General features: G+C 39.8%; 1 protein-coding gene across 2 annotated transcripts in view; it reads left to right on the top strand.

Annotated features, from left to right (window-relative positions):
- THSD4 (thrombospondin type 1 domain containing 4) overlaps positions 1–16,031 on the top strand; it is a 248,947-nt gene that overhangs the window by 51,250 nt on the left and 181,666 nt on the right. For both annotated transcript variants that reach the window (XM_023934118.2, XM_086848971.1), the window contains exon 5: positions 9,425–9,836. In XM_023934118.2, coding sequence (XP_023789886.1) covers positions 9,425–9,836 — 412 coding nt within the window. The remainder of the gene's footprint in view (positions 1–9,424; positions 9,837–16,031) is intronic.

Raw genomic sequence — 16,031 nt, 5'->3', positions numbered from 1 at the left:
AATTTTCCACTTAGATACCAATGTATCAGATTTTTTATATATATATATATATGTGAAAGGAAAATGGATGTGTTTCCAGTTTGGAGACTGAACAGAAGAGGCATGGAGATTCCCTGGAATGGACCACTCCTTGAATGTCTGTTCTCTCTGTCTTTCCTCTGAATATGTATTGCAGCAGCTCTCCGGTTCTTTCCCTCTCGGTTCCCTTCTGGGAGATGCATGAAGAGAAGTTTTTTGGGGGAGCTGACAAAAAAAACCCAAACAAAACAGAAAACACCCCAGTCCCCACCACATGCATAACCAAATAAACCTTCCTTCATACCATCTGCCTCTTTAAGATTCCTAGTGAAACAGTCAATTGTAATTCCCTTTTTAAAGATATTTTGCTGTCCTTAACAACATAAGAAAGAATTATCTTGAGGCAGTATTCCAGCCTGACTGGAATAAGACAGTAGAACTCTGTTGCTGCTGATAAAGACATTCTCAAGCCCTGCAAGAAGCTTTGTACACATAAAACAATACTTTAACATAGATTTAACCTGTTAAGCTCCTGCCTGTCTCAGTGAAGCATGAGTCTCAAAAATTGGGACCAGCTGTTCAGATGTTGATCTTCTCAGGTGTTGCAAATTTCCTTTGTCACTGCTTTGCCTTTCTGTCAAACCCATGGAAATGAGAGCCTAGACCTGTTGAGTATAAATTCAGTTTGGCACTGATGGTCTTACAGAAACTCAGGGAGTGCTAGAGACAGGATTAGTAGCGCTAACATTAGTGGCAAAAGTCATTTTGGCATTGAGGCAAAACATTGAGGCCAAAGTCATGTTTTTTTTTGTGTTTTCCTACTTAATAATTAGCTCTAACTCACTTCTGTTCTGGGCTGTGCAGTGTGACAGCCCCAGTTGTGGTGCATGGCTGGGTTATTGCTGATGCTGGGAGCCTGGCCTTGAACGGTCAGCACAAAGTCATCCAAAGGCTCTTTGCTGTAGCCCTTGGCACCTCTGTGTCCAGGGGAATCCCGGCTCTGCGGCAGCCTCACTGCCTCTGCTGGCCTCCCATCCCCACCAGCTGTCCCTTGCTGCTCTGGTGGCCTCTGCAGGCCAGCACACACTGCAATGGTTTGGAACAATCCAGGATTGGCTGGGACATGAGATGATGGTGAGCAGAAAATGATACTCACTGTGTACAGAACTGAAGCCGTGTTATTGCCTAAGAAATGCCTTGTCATATGAAATACTAAAATGCTCACTTTCCTGTATGATGGAGGCGTTTTCTTTTGAAAATTCTCGTGCTTTCCTAAGCACAGTACAAGCTTCTGTACCACAGTTGATTTTCTACCCCCACACAGTCTGCCCCTTGGCAAAAGACTGGATTCAAGGTCAGGGTTTTAATCTTACTTGCATAATAAGTTATTTCCATCTTGTGTTAGGAGGTCCCTGGTGGCTTTAAAGCCTGTTGTATTGCATAACTTTCAGATTCCTTGGTGGTGACTGTAAAAACAGAATGAGAACAAAAAATGTTATTTGAAAATGGAGTTATTTGAATGACAAACCTAATAGTTTTCCTTGATTTACAAAATCCACAGTGAAAACTTTCTTTACAAAGGAGAGTACTGTTCCTGTCAGGTATAGGGAAAATGGATTTCAAAACTTGAGTTACTCTACACATGATTTTTATACTGTAGAACTGTGTTTAGTGTTCACTAAAAGGATGATATTGAAAATTCATGTCAGGCTGTTAAATAACACTTATGTTTTCACAGTTTGTACAGTCAGTGGAAACATTTTGGGGTATTTCTATTTACTGTATTGGACTTTATGTAAAGGCTGTAATTTTAGCAGATTTCCATAAAACAATAAGAGAGAAATGGAAATCTGTGACTGAGATAAGCTCACATCGATAACATGGTAGAATGAAATTGGATGGCTGCCAAGGCAAAGAGTTTTAGGACAGCAATAGCAGTCCTGTGCAGCAGCCCAGTGTGTTTATATCATTTACCAGCAAGTGGAAAAGTTGTCTGCCTGCTTCCAAGCAGGTGACAAGGAACTGATTAGTGATTTTTAGCAAAATCCAAAATAGAATTTGGATATCATAAAATTTTCTATACCTAGTCTTTGAAGAGGGTATTCACATTTTCAGCTTTTGAGACTCAGTTTAGTTAGGCATTAGGAACCAGGACTGCATGACAAGTTCACGGAGAGCGAGGTTTGAGGTACCTACAATTAGAAGCCTGGTTTAAAAAATTCCAGTGCTCCCCTGTTTAACTCAGTGCAGTAAGAAGAGTTCTTGCATGACTGAAATGTGTTAATTACAGTCAGTCACTGGAACAAGTATAAAAGAAAGCTGATGGTTCTCTGGGTTGTCCATGGGCAGAGGCAGGGAGCTCTCCCCAGCTTTGAAGAGCTAAGTTCCCTGGAGCACAGGCCTGGTTTGTTATTTTTTACCTAACTAAAGTGCATGGAGCACGCCACACACTACAAACAAACTGGGAAAAGGAGATAGTGAAAAAATATTAAAGCATTTAGACATCTTTATAGAGAGGCACATACGGAAAATTTATAAGGCCGTGCAGAAAGAGAACATGCTTTAAGAGAGAAAACACATCTTGAAAGGAAATATTATTCATGGACTAGGTTTTAGTACTTCTTAAATGTTGCATTTCCAATTCTCTGTTTTGATGATGGGGAAGACAGAACCACAATTTCTCACTGATGTGCTGAGTGTAGGATGTTTACAGCTGCCACCTTCACTTTCTCTTCATGTAGGCTTTGGTGGTGGAGCAGCAAACCTCAGTGTCCACTTGTGTGAACACAATATGTAATTTGTGTCTGGGGTCATAGGAGCAGAAAGAAAAACCCCTAGAATTATCACCAGAATAATGAAATAACTAAAGCATTCTTACACAAATAGTGCAGGTTAAAGAAGTATGTAATTAAGAAAGGACTTCCCTAAAGCATTTCTTGTGTATTTGGAAGAGGAGTGAGAGGAAAAAATTTACTCTGAGGAAATAATCCAAAAATCATCAACTTCTCACATGGCTGTGGCTCTGGGTCTTTATTCTGCTGCCAGCAGCTGATGTGCAAGTCTGCTGTGCTGCTCTGTACCCTGTATAGGGTCAGTTTGCATTTCTAGGCCTTTGAGCAGTGGAAAGGAAGAGTGCATCATTTAATGTCAAACCAGAATTTCCTTTCTGAAAGTATTTCTTTGGCCCCCTCTCACAGATGCTTTGAGCAGGCAAACGTAGGTCACTCTGACAGGTCTACAGTTAACTTTTAAAAGGAAATTCTGTTATTTCCTTAGCCAGTAGCCACGTGTTGTGATGCAATTTCTGTGGCTTATTCTAGTCAGTTCCAGTTCCTAGAGGTGTAAAATGTGTAATTGCTGGACCTTCAGGTTCAAGAAGGTATTATTTTCTCAAGTTGTGAGGCTTTATATTTATAGGCATGGGTGTTTGCTTTTCTTACTATCTGGAACGAAACCCAGCTCAAGTACTTAGCTGCTTTCATTTTTTCTCTCACAGAATGAAAATGCGATGGCTTTTACCCCAAGCCCACTGTGGTTATAAAAGCTTATTGTGGGTTGGTGTGTGTACAGAAGGAAGATAGAGAAGGATTGGATCCCTTTCTACGGATAAATTTTCCAGAAAGATCTAATAGCAGTGATAATCAAAGAATTCGTCTTGGTTGCACTTGGGGGATTTAAAGCCATATAAGAAAGATGTTTACTTTCCTTCTGAATAAAATTCTGGACAGGATCTAATACCAATAATGATCAAAAGGGATATTTCCTCACAAAATGAGTAGCTAGCTGGGATGGCTGAAGCCTCAGGTTGACTTTTTGCTGTCACACCTCTCATCTGGGTTTTAATCCCCATAACATGCTCTAGGTCTCACTTATTATTACCAAATTAATATCAATTTTTATTATGCTACTGCAAGCATGTTTTGAGTGGGATTATCAGAAATAACCCCCTAACACAATACTATAATTGCAAACCACCTAAGCTTTCTTATCCTTACTACTGAACATTTCAACTCTTCCTGAGCTGGGCTCACTGAAGGAATGGAAGTGAGAACACTGCTGCTGTTTAGTCAGGTACCACTGAATTATTGCCCCATCAGTGAGGGCTAGAAACAACCAAACCTCCCGTATCATTTGTAAGACATCTCAGCAGTTATGAGGTTACTTGCATTGAATTTCTGCTGGTTTACCTGCCAACTGCATGGTTGCATTATTCAATCAAATCTTGAAGCTGAGAACTGCCTGGGGTCAGAGGTGTTACTGAAAAAGAGGATTGAAGTATTTGGGTTTGAATTTTGGAATCCTATTTCAGCGTTGAAAGTCACATAAATGAGGTTATACAGCACTTGCTGAGAGATCAGTAAAAGCAAAGATACTAAGTTATTGTCCTGGGCATATTGCAGCTATGCTGAACTGAGGTATCAGTGGTGATCTCTGAGGATGGAAAATTTCATTTAAGATAGTCCACCTCCTATAAATTAAGCCCATTCCCAAAAGACAGTTTATATAGTGACCTTATTCATTAATTCTACTGTCTCAGAAAAGTGTAAATATCTTTTTCCCCAATATGATAGAGAAATGAGATTGTTTGTGGTATAATGTGTATAGTCAATTTTCTTCAGAAGAAATGCTTTGTAGGCATTGTTGGTTACATTGTTGGTTACTATGTGAATTCTAGCAGTTGAATGCTTCAGGACAAATACGCTCACAATAATTTTAATACTCTTATGTATGTGTGATACATGGGAAGCAGTGCATATCCACAAATCATGGTGTGGTTACCAAAGTTACCACTAAAGGCAGTTGGTTTCCTTGCTTTAGTTACTGAAAATGCCAGTCTGTGAGATGCAGGGACAGCCTGCCCTGATGAACAGCCTGCAGTGTGCTGGAGAGGGGAACAACGTGCTGGAGTGTGGCACAGTCAGAGCTGGAGAAGGGAACAACGTGCTGGAGTGTGGCACAGTCAGAGTTGGAGAAGGGAACAACGTGCTGGAGTGTGGCACAGTCAGAGTTGGAGAAGGGAACAACATGCTGGAGTGTGGCACAGTCAGAGTTGGAGAAGGGAACAACGTGCTGGAGTGTGGCACAGTCAGAGTTGGAGAAGGGAACAACGTGCTGGAGTGTGGCACAGTCAGAGTTGGAGAAGGGAACAACGTGCTGGAGTGTGGCACAGTCAGAGCTGGAGAAGGGAACAACGTGCTGGAGTGTGGCACAGTCAGAGTTGGAGAAGGGAACAACGTGCTGGAGTGTGGCACAGTCAGAGCTGGAGAAGGGAACAACGTGCTGGAGTGTGGCACAGTCGGAGCTGCTGGCCCCACTTTGCAGTGTGTGATGCTTTCTCAGAAGGGCTGCCTGAGCTCTTGTGACCAAACATTTCCCAGAAGTACCTGCTGTAAGGCCAGTTTCTAGATCAGTGAGCAGACATGCACGCATTTTGTAACACAGAACAGTCAAAGGGCTCCCTTCTTTCACTCATGTTTAGGTGATTTTCTCCAGACTGATTTAGAGCCAGTGAAAAGTGAGCATGTGGAATGCAGAGCAGCACAGGCTGTGGTGCAGTGGCAGAAGCAATACATGGTGGCTTTTGGTGGGAATCAACCTGACTGGTGGGAGCTCTCCTTGAGCAGATGGAAACCTGCTCCCAGTTCCAGTATATCAGTCATTTTTGTTAAAAATTATTCCTGTTGAAGAATGCTAAAATACTGTGAGGTGTAAACTCACCAAAAGTTACAAACAGTATAAGACAGTTTTTTTGGTGACTAAAGGGGGAAAAAATTTATGCTGGAATCTTTTTAAAGTACACCTTGTTAACTGTGTGCCTAATAATATATAAAGCATGAAAGAAAATTAAAAGCAGTAGGAGGGCTGGAAAGTAAATGATTGACTTGGATAATTGTAGGCCATTGTTCATAGTTTTGAATTATGGAGGAAATGCCATGGATTAAAAATGCTGGTCTGAAATTATTTTAATAATATTATCTAGGAGTGGTTAAAAAAAAAAGTACATTAAAAAATATATGCCCATAGCAATCATGCTAACAGAAATTTGCAGCATTAGCACCAGTTTTTTTCTGATTTAACATCTTGTGTCTCCAAGGACTTTTCCATCTTCTTTTTTTTTTTTTCTTAATTACGTTTTAAATATTGGAGTAATATTTCAACAGCTTCATTGCTGACAGGAATAGTTAATAATAGTCCCTTTCAATTCTTCAGAAAAAGAATCAAGGCAGCTCTGAACTAAATACTTGAACTGTAAGTAGACGGGTAGTGTCCTTTAAAATCTGTCAATGAATTACAGTAATGTAGTGCTGCAAAACAGATAATTTGCTATGACCTCAACTATTAGGTTAAATGTTGGTTTACTTATCCACAGCAATAGATTTAACTAAGTTAGAATGTATGTAATAGTTTCAGTTATAGAGGATTTTGCCTACTAAAAAGCAGTTCTGTTAAAACCATGATGAGTAGAAGGGCTTAAATTCAAGCCAAAGAGCTTTGATAGGGATCTAAGGGGATTCGGCTCCTTTAGAACTAATTTTCTAGCTGAAATCAAAGAACTGCAGTTTTGGAGCCATATTGAAATGGAAATGAATAACAGCATGCCAAAGCACAAATGAGTATAATTCAAAAGACTTTTGTGGTGGTAAATAATGTGAAATATTTTTTTGGGAAATAATGCTGTAAATCAGATTTGTAACCTGTCTTCTGTCTTTTCTTCCACTTTCATCTTGCACATAAAACCTCTGTTTCTGCCGATAGATCAGTGCTAAGTTCAGCTTGAGCAGGTGCTAGCTCTGGGCTGGTTGCTGTGCTGATAGAGCACAACCACAGCCAGCAACACTTCAGAGAATAGAGTGTAGGCAGCTGCTGAATTCCCAAGTGAGGATAACAGCAGGAACCTGGAGAATACCTAGCCCTGGGCACCCAGAAATGCAGCAGGACAAGGCTCACTGAGGACAGGGCTTTCCTTAGCATGTTAGAGGACTTGAGTGTTCATTCCAGGACTCCTGGTAAAGGAAGCCTCTGAAGATTTTGAAAAAAAGCTTTAAACTTGAATAAATGCTACACAAAATTAAAATAAAGGTCTAGGTGTTGTTTTTACTCTATCTGAGGATCTGTGATGATATTCTGTTGTCTTTCATTAGTGTGGTTGTTGTGACTCGGAGTACAGAGAACAAAACCATCTCCCTCTGCTTGTGGAATTATTTTGGTGAATTGACGAGAGAAAATCTTGCATAAAAAAAAATCTATAATTTCTTTGTAGTTTTTTTCTCCTTATCCCTGGTGAAAGTAGTGGCTGAAGGTTGTTACCTTTCCAAAACATTACATTATTTCTTCAGCAACAGTGAAATGTTGTGAATTGAAAATGTGAGAAATCAGAAGTTTCTTTGGGTTCATTCATTCTAAGGAAACTTTCCAGCAGTTGTACAACAAGTCTTCCTTGTTGTCATAAATGAGTGGTTTTGATAATGTTCACCCTTGCAGTTTTACATTTACAAGAGAAGTACTTTGATACTAGGAGATAAGATAAATGAAATGCTGAAAAGCTCATGGAAATACATTCTTTATTCTGCCTGACATCAGAAGAGAGAGAAAACAAGTTATGCTTCAGCTGGAAGTGAGCCAGGGAACCTCCATTTAGAGGCAGTGAGAGAAATGTGAGAGGAAGTGATGGAAAAAGGGGAAAAAATGAATAAGGTATGTTGGAGAGAGGATGTGTAAAGAGCACTTTAGAGAAAAGGTGGAGGCCCAGGAAATTTGTAATCTTACCTGTGTATTTTAAAGACACTGTATATCCTTAGTTCAAAGAGGGTTTATATTAAATATAAATAATCAGCCCACCAGCTCTGAAAGTGCTTCAGTCTTGAAGACCACTTGAGGTTCAAAGCATTGTTCTTAGCATAAAGTCTGTGAGGCAGCGATAATGCATTGATTTGCCAAGGCACACGTTTGCTTATGGCTAAAATTAGAAAAAGCTTCGACAACCAAATTCCTTTTTGACCCTGCAAATGTGCTAAGGGGGACCAGTTCTACTGTTCACAGCTGACATATTCTCAGCCTGAGAGAAACTGGTAAAAGTTACAACAGTAAGAATGCTGCATCATCATCATCATCATCATGTTTGCTACAACCCTTACCTTAATAGCATAAATACCTTAATACCTTTATAGCATAAAATGTGATTTTCTTACTTGTCTGGGCAAATATATTTTTTTGAAATTAAGAATATATTTAGGTTGGTCTAAATTTAAAGGGGCCCATGATTTTTGTTATCAGAGTGCTAAGGAGATTTGTCTGAGCAATCAAAGAGGTGTATGTGTTTAGAAGAATTATGCCCAAAGAAAGGAGATTGTCAGATCTGCACTGTACAGTTGTTATGCCTCTGCTTGAGATGAACACAAGAGATCAGAGATGTCTGCTGGCTGTGGTCTGACGTGAATTACATAATGCTTTTCTACATATATTTTTCTGTTAGCAGTAATTTATCTTTAGATAGTAACTCCATCTAATTCTTGGTGGAATTTTTCCTCTGTTTTTGTCCCAGCTGACTGCAAATATTGTTGAATTCTTGTTTTCCTCTTATTCTCTCTTGCTCTTCAGCCTAGGGAGCAACAGAAGAACTAATGCTGTGTACTCTCACTCTCATTTAGGTCTGACTAAGTAAGCATAAGGCTTAGGGGTTCTCTTTTTTTCCTCTCTTGTATGGTTATGGGAAGCTTTTCTTTCCCTCTCTTAATGCCAAAAACCATAATAGTACTCTCTGCTGTAACTACCAAAAGCTTCCCTCAGCAATGACTGTCATGGTCACAGAGCAGATTAACAGGGATAAACAGTTCAAGAGTGCTGGTTGCTTATCTGCCAGGGCAAATCAGCACTCTCATTCACACATCTTGAGCCAGGAAGATTGATTGAAGCCCCACTTGGCCATCAGGCTGGAATAGGAGGTAAATGACTTCCAGGGTTCCCAGCTATCAAGAGTCCTGGGAGAATATAAGACTTGGGAAGAAAACAAACCCAAAGAAAGATCTCTTTGATCTGATGGCTGACATCTGTAACATTTCTGTTTCTAGAAAAGAAGTCTGACAATTCATAATCTCTGATTTTCATTGGCGTTCAAGTCTGTTTTGCATCTATGTTAAAAACGTAAATGTATTTTATGTACAGAAAGAAAATGATTTTTGTTGTGTCACCCAAAAGAGCTGTATTCACTCATTGCTCTGAACTGAAAGAAATGTTTTTTGCCAACTGACTCGTCAGACTGCAGTGTTAGGATCAAGGCTGTCTGAGATTCCTAATTCATCAAGCTAGACTACATCTTGTTCATATTTATTGCAAGTCATGTAAATACTTAACTGCTCCTTTGCTTATGGATTCAGTAGCTCTTTTCTCTCTTTGTCGTTGTTTTTAGAAGCAGAAACAGAAATCCTATTGGTCCAGGAAAGTATGGGTATGGAAAGGTGCCATACATTTTACCTTTACAAACTGATACCGGTCAGCAGCCTCAGAAGCTGCGGAGGCAGCGACAGTCGTCGAGGAGCCACCTGTTCCAGCAGAGTCCGAGTCTCATGAGCTCCTACAGCCAGGCAGCTGCTCCTTCACTGCAGCACGGCAATCTTTACCAAGAGCCCAGTGGGCCTCAGGCAGGACACCAAGTCCTGGGGCCCTCGGTTTATCAGTCACCTTCGTTCCCCGTGGCTCAGAGTCTGTTCCATGGCAGTGACTCCGGCCCTCAGGCCCTGCAGGGACAGCCCCAGCCCCAGAGGGCTGCAGCCATCGTGTGCATCGGTGCCTACAAGCAATATAAACTCTGCAACACAAATGTAAGTCTGCTTTTCCTGTGTTTCATGTCTTGGACAGCTGTTGGTTTTCCCTAGTATGCAAAATGTTCACCTAATCATCACGTTAAGTTGAATTTTTTTTAAATGAATTTAATGATTATTTTTGTGAACTTATTTTAGAGTGTCTTGGGAAATACTAAAAGTAGATCCATAGTATTACAGTTACCTAATACTGTACCTTCAAGGGCTTTAAGCAGTCACTTCATTTACCAATATGTGCAGTTCTAATTTGATGAAACCTCAGAACATGAAGGAATTTGAGATAAAGATAGTAATTGAGAGAGGCAGTGGTACAAACATGGGCTGAACAATGTCAGAGAATGCAATAATGGTGGAAAATTTTAGTTGTAATTGTGGTGAAGGGGCAAGGGAATGAATTTAGCATGTTTTCCACTTCCATTTGGTGATGTGATGTTATTTTGATTTTGTGTGCTAAGTGTGGATTTTAATGATAATTCTTAAGCATGTGATTCCCAGTGGTGAGGAGTGGAGTGTATTGGGTTTTGTTAGGGAGGAGGGGTGGGGGGACTGCAGGTGTGGCTTCTGTGAGAAGCTGCCAGAAGCTTTCCCCATGTCCAGCAGGGACGTGGACACAGCCTGCTCCAGGATGCTGCTGGCTGAGGCCGTGTTTTCTATTCCCTGTTCAGCTGTGGAGGGGAGCGATAGCGTGCCTTTAGTGGCTACCTGGCACCCAGTCAGGGTGAAACCACCACACTCACTCATAAGCTTAAAGTTTTTCCACGAAATAAATTGAAAAATGGAGTTTGGATAGGCCATGTTATGAAGGTTGCCTACTTCTAAGTCTCATAAGATGGGGTTATCCTTTTGTAAGTGCTGGTCATGTTCTGAACAGCATTTAGAGACAGCCCCCAGTAGCCTGGATCACTCCAGTGTTTTTCAGTGGTGCTCTGTGCATTTTGTGACAGATGCTACTTTTACCAGCACTCAGTTCTATGTGCTTTGATTTTAGCTTCCTAATTTATTGGAGTGAAAATCTGTTCTGTGTTAATTTTTAAATACAACTTAATCTGTTATTATTTGGTTCAAAAATGTTTGGCTGAGTGTACCATGCTCCGGGCAGCCTCCCATTGTGTGTGGGAGGCAAATGAGGTTTTGTTCTTTGTCCCCATTAGTGGTTTTTCATCTTGCTAAGATTTCCAGTTTCTGCCTGTGTCCTTTTAGTGTTTCCCAAAGTATGTCTTCCTAATATGTTTTCCTTATTTGTCCTGCTAATCTAACTTAATGTTGCAAACATTTAGAAGTCTGTATTTGGATACTAGAAGCAGAATGTTCAGGAGAGCTCTGGATAAGTTGACATCTTTTAGGCCATATTTTTTTGGATGGGTGAACATCTGATACATTTGCCTCTTAGAAATCCCATTTTGTGTAGTGGAACCTGCATAGTGGAAATGTGACAAGGGAGCACAGGATAACAAAAACCCGACCTAAACAAATCAGATGAGTTCCTTTTTGCTTCTTAGTTATTACTCTCACTTTATTTATGAATAAAGTCCATTGATTGAGACTAGAGCAGTTGATTGAAAAGACTTAATGTCAAGAAACCTTTAGTTATTTGTCTGGAATGGAAAACATGAAGGGCTAATTTAAGCTTCTGAGAATAGTCTCTGGGACAAATTGCTCTTTCAAAAAATACTTTCTGTTTTTTGAAGGAAATGGGAAATGACCTTAGTGCACGGGCATTAATTTGGAAAGTTTTCTGAGCTAAATTTGCTCACTGTGTCCAAGCGATACATAAATGTCCCGGTCTTTATTTCATCCCTCACACATCAGGGCACAAAGTTGGACAGTATTCTGCCTGACTTAATGTGACAAAATTGTTTCCAGGAAAAGAGTTCTTTTCAGAGGGCAAGGGATAAGAGATGAGGAAGTCAGAAATGAGGTGGAAGAAAGAAGCGATCCGAGATTGCCAGGGTATGGAGAAGGAAGGTTTGTGGAGTACATTTGTTGAGAATGACAAGTGGGCTGGAGAGTAGAGGGTAGTGAGGCTTGTGAATTGCACATGCAGGTCAGCTTGGTGAGTGCTTTGGCCATTGGCAGGTTTCTTTCGATGGACAGGAACAGAAGTGAAAATATTTTCATGTTAGTTTTACAATCTGTTGTTTAAACACAAGAATTCAACAGATTAAGAGAAAACACAGATGAGCACGCTACTGCTGCCTCTTTGCCATTGTTGCTTGGATAAATACAGTTGTAAAGGAATCTGTGGTACAGGAGACTTAATAGCAAAGAGAAATTGTAGCTGAGGTAGCTTCTCCTAGGCATAGTACTCTACATTGTGATATTCTTTATTTAGTAATGTTTCTGTTACCCTTGGAGGGGCTGTAATTGCTATTCAGGGTTATTCTTCTTCCTAAAATGTGGTAATTAACGTAATTATTTAAAAGAAGTTGCTAAGAACAGCTTTAGTATAAGGCCAGGATGAGAGCAAAACAAGGCTGATAGTGTTTCACTTTGTTTGCTTGTTCTTCCTGATTAAATGCTTCTGCACGCAGGCTTTAATTTAATTTATCAGCAGCGACATGTACCAATGGTCTTGCCAGCAAGTAGAGAACAGTATCTTTTTATTTCTTTTTTTTTTCTTCAATTCTTCCTGGAGCATACCAAAACTGAAAATCTCATTTAATGGAAGTATTCTGTTAACCCTTATCCTGGTGTTTGACCACTCCCTCTACAGTTTCTCCTAAGGGCAATTAATTAATAACAAATTAAGTTAATCTACCTTGGTCCATTAGGTCATTTCCTCATTATTGTACATTTATTGTTTTTTCATTGATAGCTGAACTCATTTCACATGACTGATGGATTCATGAAAGGTTGATTTGTGAGGTTTGCTAAGGGAGAACCTCGGAAATGCCTGTATTTGTTCAAGTGTTCCTGCAGGTCGTTAAACCTATTTTCTTATTATATAAGTGGCTTCCCCTGTTCAGCACCTTGCATACAAGCTCACCTCAGAGCACACAGCTGCCTGTCACCCTCTTTGGCAGGAAACAGGCAGTAAACATCTCTCCTTCCTGCACACACACCTCTGGCTGTTCTGAAACCATTAGCCATACAACCAACCTGCAATACAACAGGATTCTGCCAATAGAGTCTATTCCTTTAGAAATAGGGAAGTGGTGAGTAAATCTCTCTTATTTCCCCCTGCATTAAAGGAATGATATGCATGTGTGGTTGGAGTAGAATTCAACCTTCTTTGTGTGGTTTGTCACCAGAACAAAGGGAGTAACTCAAATGGAACATTTGTTTACTGAGCACTTTCTGTAATTAATTGTCTTGAGCATTGCCAAGTCACTGGCTCTTCATGAGTGCCTGAATGTGTGAGAATGTATTTGTAAACGAACTCCAGGCTGCAGGTCACTTGGGCAGTGCACACAAGGAACCAACCTTTCAGGCTTCTGGATATTCCAGACTATTTAAGGTAGTTTCAGCATGAAGAGTGATGTTAAATGGATGTAATATCCAAATTTTCATTAGATAGTGCTGGAGGTATGAATTTTTGACCAAATTCATATAGGACTTTGGAAAAGTCAAGGTAAAATGTATGAAAGAGTAACCCCTGAGGGCTCAGTGAAATATTCATAGGTAACATTTTGCTGAACTTGTCCAGTTCCGTTCCTGGTTGCTGGTTTGCCCACTGGTTCATGTGGATTACTGTCATGTCTCCAGTTACACTGTGTTGATATTCTCAGTATTTTATGTGACTGGTGTTTAGCAAGAAGTCAGTTGTGTTGTGGAGAAGTATCTAGACAGATCATAAGACGATGACTACTTTTACTTTCTTGGCATGCCTCTTCAGCTATGGCTGCTATTAATGTGGTAGCACAGCTATGGGAAATCCAGCTGGTGGTTCTGAGTCAGAGCCCTCTGTTTGGATCAGTGCTCTTGTGTGCAGAGCTTTTGAGAACAGCACCTGAGCAGGGAATGGGAAATAGCTGAGAAGACAATTTTGGAAATGGAAAGAAGTTTTATAGTTGAAGAGATGAGGTGAGGTTAAAGACTCAGGATCAATCCTTATCTCTATTGTGATGGGACAAATGAAAATATTTGATTTTCAAGACAGTCTTATTGATGATACTGATGCTGAGTTACAACTCTGTCATTGAAAGGCTTTTTTTGGATGCAGAACCCGAATTAAATAGAATTACAATGTTCTGCAGGAATGTGTTGAGTCCATTAAACTGTGCTTTTCTGTCACCTAAGCATATAGGTAGGCATTGGCAGGGTCCCATGGCACCTGGGATCTTGGGCCATCCACCAGCTCACTGGTGTTCTGCCCAAGCAGTTTTGAAAATTTTCCACTCTGTAGAAACGGAAACATTTCCAGTGTTTCAAGTTTTACCTAAGATAGAAATGGAAATGTTCAATTTTGGAACATTCAAATTTGGAATGTTCAAATATAATTCCCAGACAAATCTTTTCAGAACTGATATGGGGTGCTGGCAAGTGCTTTGCCCTCTTTAATGTAGTTGGGATGCTCCCACATTGAGGTGAAGACTAACAAAAGCCTATGTAGCTTTTAGGTAAATATTTTATTTTTTTTTTAATGAAAAGCCCCTTCTTATTCCCAAGGAGTTACTGTAGGGTTTATTTATTCTCATTTTGAGATTTGTATAGAGTAGGTGTTTGACATAAGTGGCAAAGTGGGGTTAAGATGACATATTTTTTCCTGAGGAAATTTAAACTTTACGTGAGGAATTTTCCGTGCAAACACTGTGGGATTGTGTGTAGGTTTGGTAGTCTGACATTCTGTGGGTGTATAGGAAGCTTATTGAAAGCTTGCATTACTTTGGGCTTTCTTTTTGAATGTTTTGCTATTTGCAGCAGGGGTGTGTAAATATTAATTCAGAATGATTTGTCACCAGTACAGGCTGAACTTACCAGAGACTGGCACAGAGATATTGCTCTTACAGGGTCTTATGTAGTTTGGTCAGTTGTCATTTGTGTGCAGAAGAGTCACAGAGAGACATCTTTGATGGAGCTCTAGGACCACAATTGTTTCCTCTGTATCTCTGCACTGTGGTTAAATGACATCCCCTTCAACATCTGAGATCCCTGGATTAGAAAGTATTTTGCATTATGACATTCTTATTAGAATTTAAATAATTATGGGAAACTATTTGCCATAAATCATAAGGAAAAGTATGTTGGGGTAACTTTAAAAGGTCTCTCCAAGAGTGCTATTATGCAAATGTGCTCTGTACTTGTGGCAGTAACACAGAGTTAGCTGTTTTACACAAATTATTATTAGATTAATTACTTACTAACGTAGTAAAATGTTGATAATAAGTCCAAAATCACACAATTTAGAAAACCTTGATATTTGTTGGTTTTAATTGAAAAAGTTTAGTTTGATCAATAAATCTAAGCCACTTTAAACTCATTAAACCTCTAGGAGTCCAGGAGTCATGCCCTGCTGTGAGAAGAGCTATAAAAGCATGGACCAAAAGGAAAGGTTCTGTGAGGTTTAATTTGAAGTTCTGAGCCTGTTGCATGGGTTGCATGATGTAGCTGGAGAAGTCTGCCTCAAGTGGAATGAAGATTCAGACCCTCATTTTTGTGTGACAAAAATATTAATAATTAATCTAAGTAAATTATATTATTATATTGATAATTATTATAAGTGCCTCACAATCAAAATACAAATCAGTTGCCTAAAGCTTTTCTTTCCTTACTAAGAACCAAAGTTCTTTGTGAACTTTGAATGGAAGATTTCATGTAGCAGTTGGAATTGTCTGAGAAGTTACCTTGCTAATTCTTGGACTAAATGGAATACATGTGTCTTGGAGAAGAGGAAAGAGGAAAAAGATCCACAGTTACTCTATCACTTCATCAGTTATGAATGGCAGCATTAGCACTTAAAATCCTGTGGAGTGATTTGGAAACTTCATTGGGATGCTTGTTGAAATGGAGCAGGGCTTTGTGTTCTGCAGTAGAACAGGACTCAGGGGGATTTAGGTTTCCTGGTTATCATTCAGATGTAACTTCTGTGCCAGGTTTTAAAGAGGAAGCTCATCAATGAAAATTGGGACTTCAGAGTTGCGACCAGACGGTTGCGTTTCTGATACATTTGCAGTTTTGTTTAATAGTGTATTGTAAATTTGAGTAGTGTCATTTATCAATGTAGGCAAGTGTTGAAGCTATTCCAGCTTGTCTTTG

This window comes from Cyanistes caeruleus, chromosome 13, assembly GCF_971803275.1.
Source record: "Cyanistes caeruleus chromosome 13, bCyaCae1.hap1.1, whole genome shotgun sequence".
Lineage (NCBI taxonomy): Eukaryota > Metazoa > Chordata > Aves > Passeriformes > Paridae > Cyanistes > Cyanistes caeruleus.
This window is presented reverse-complemented; position numbering and strand designations above follow the sequence as displayed.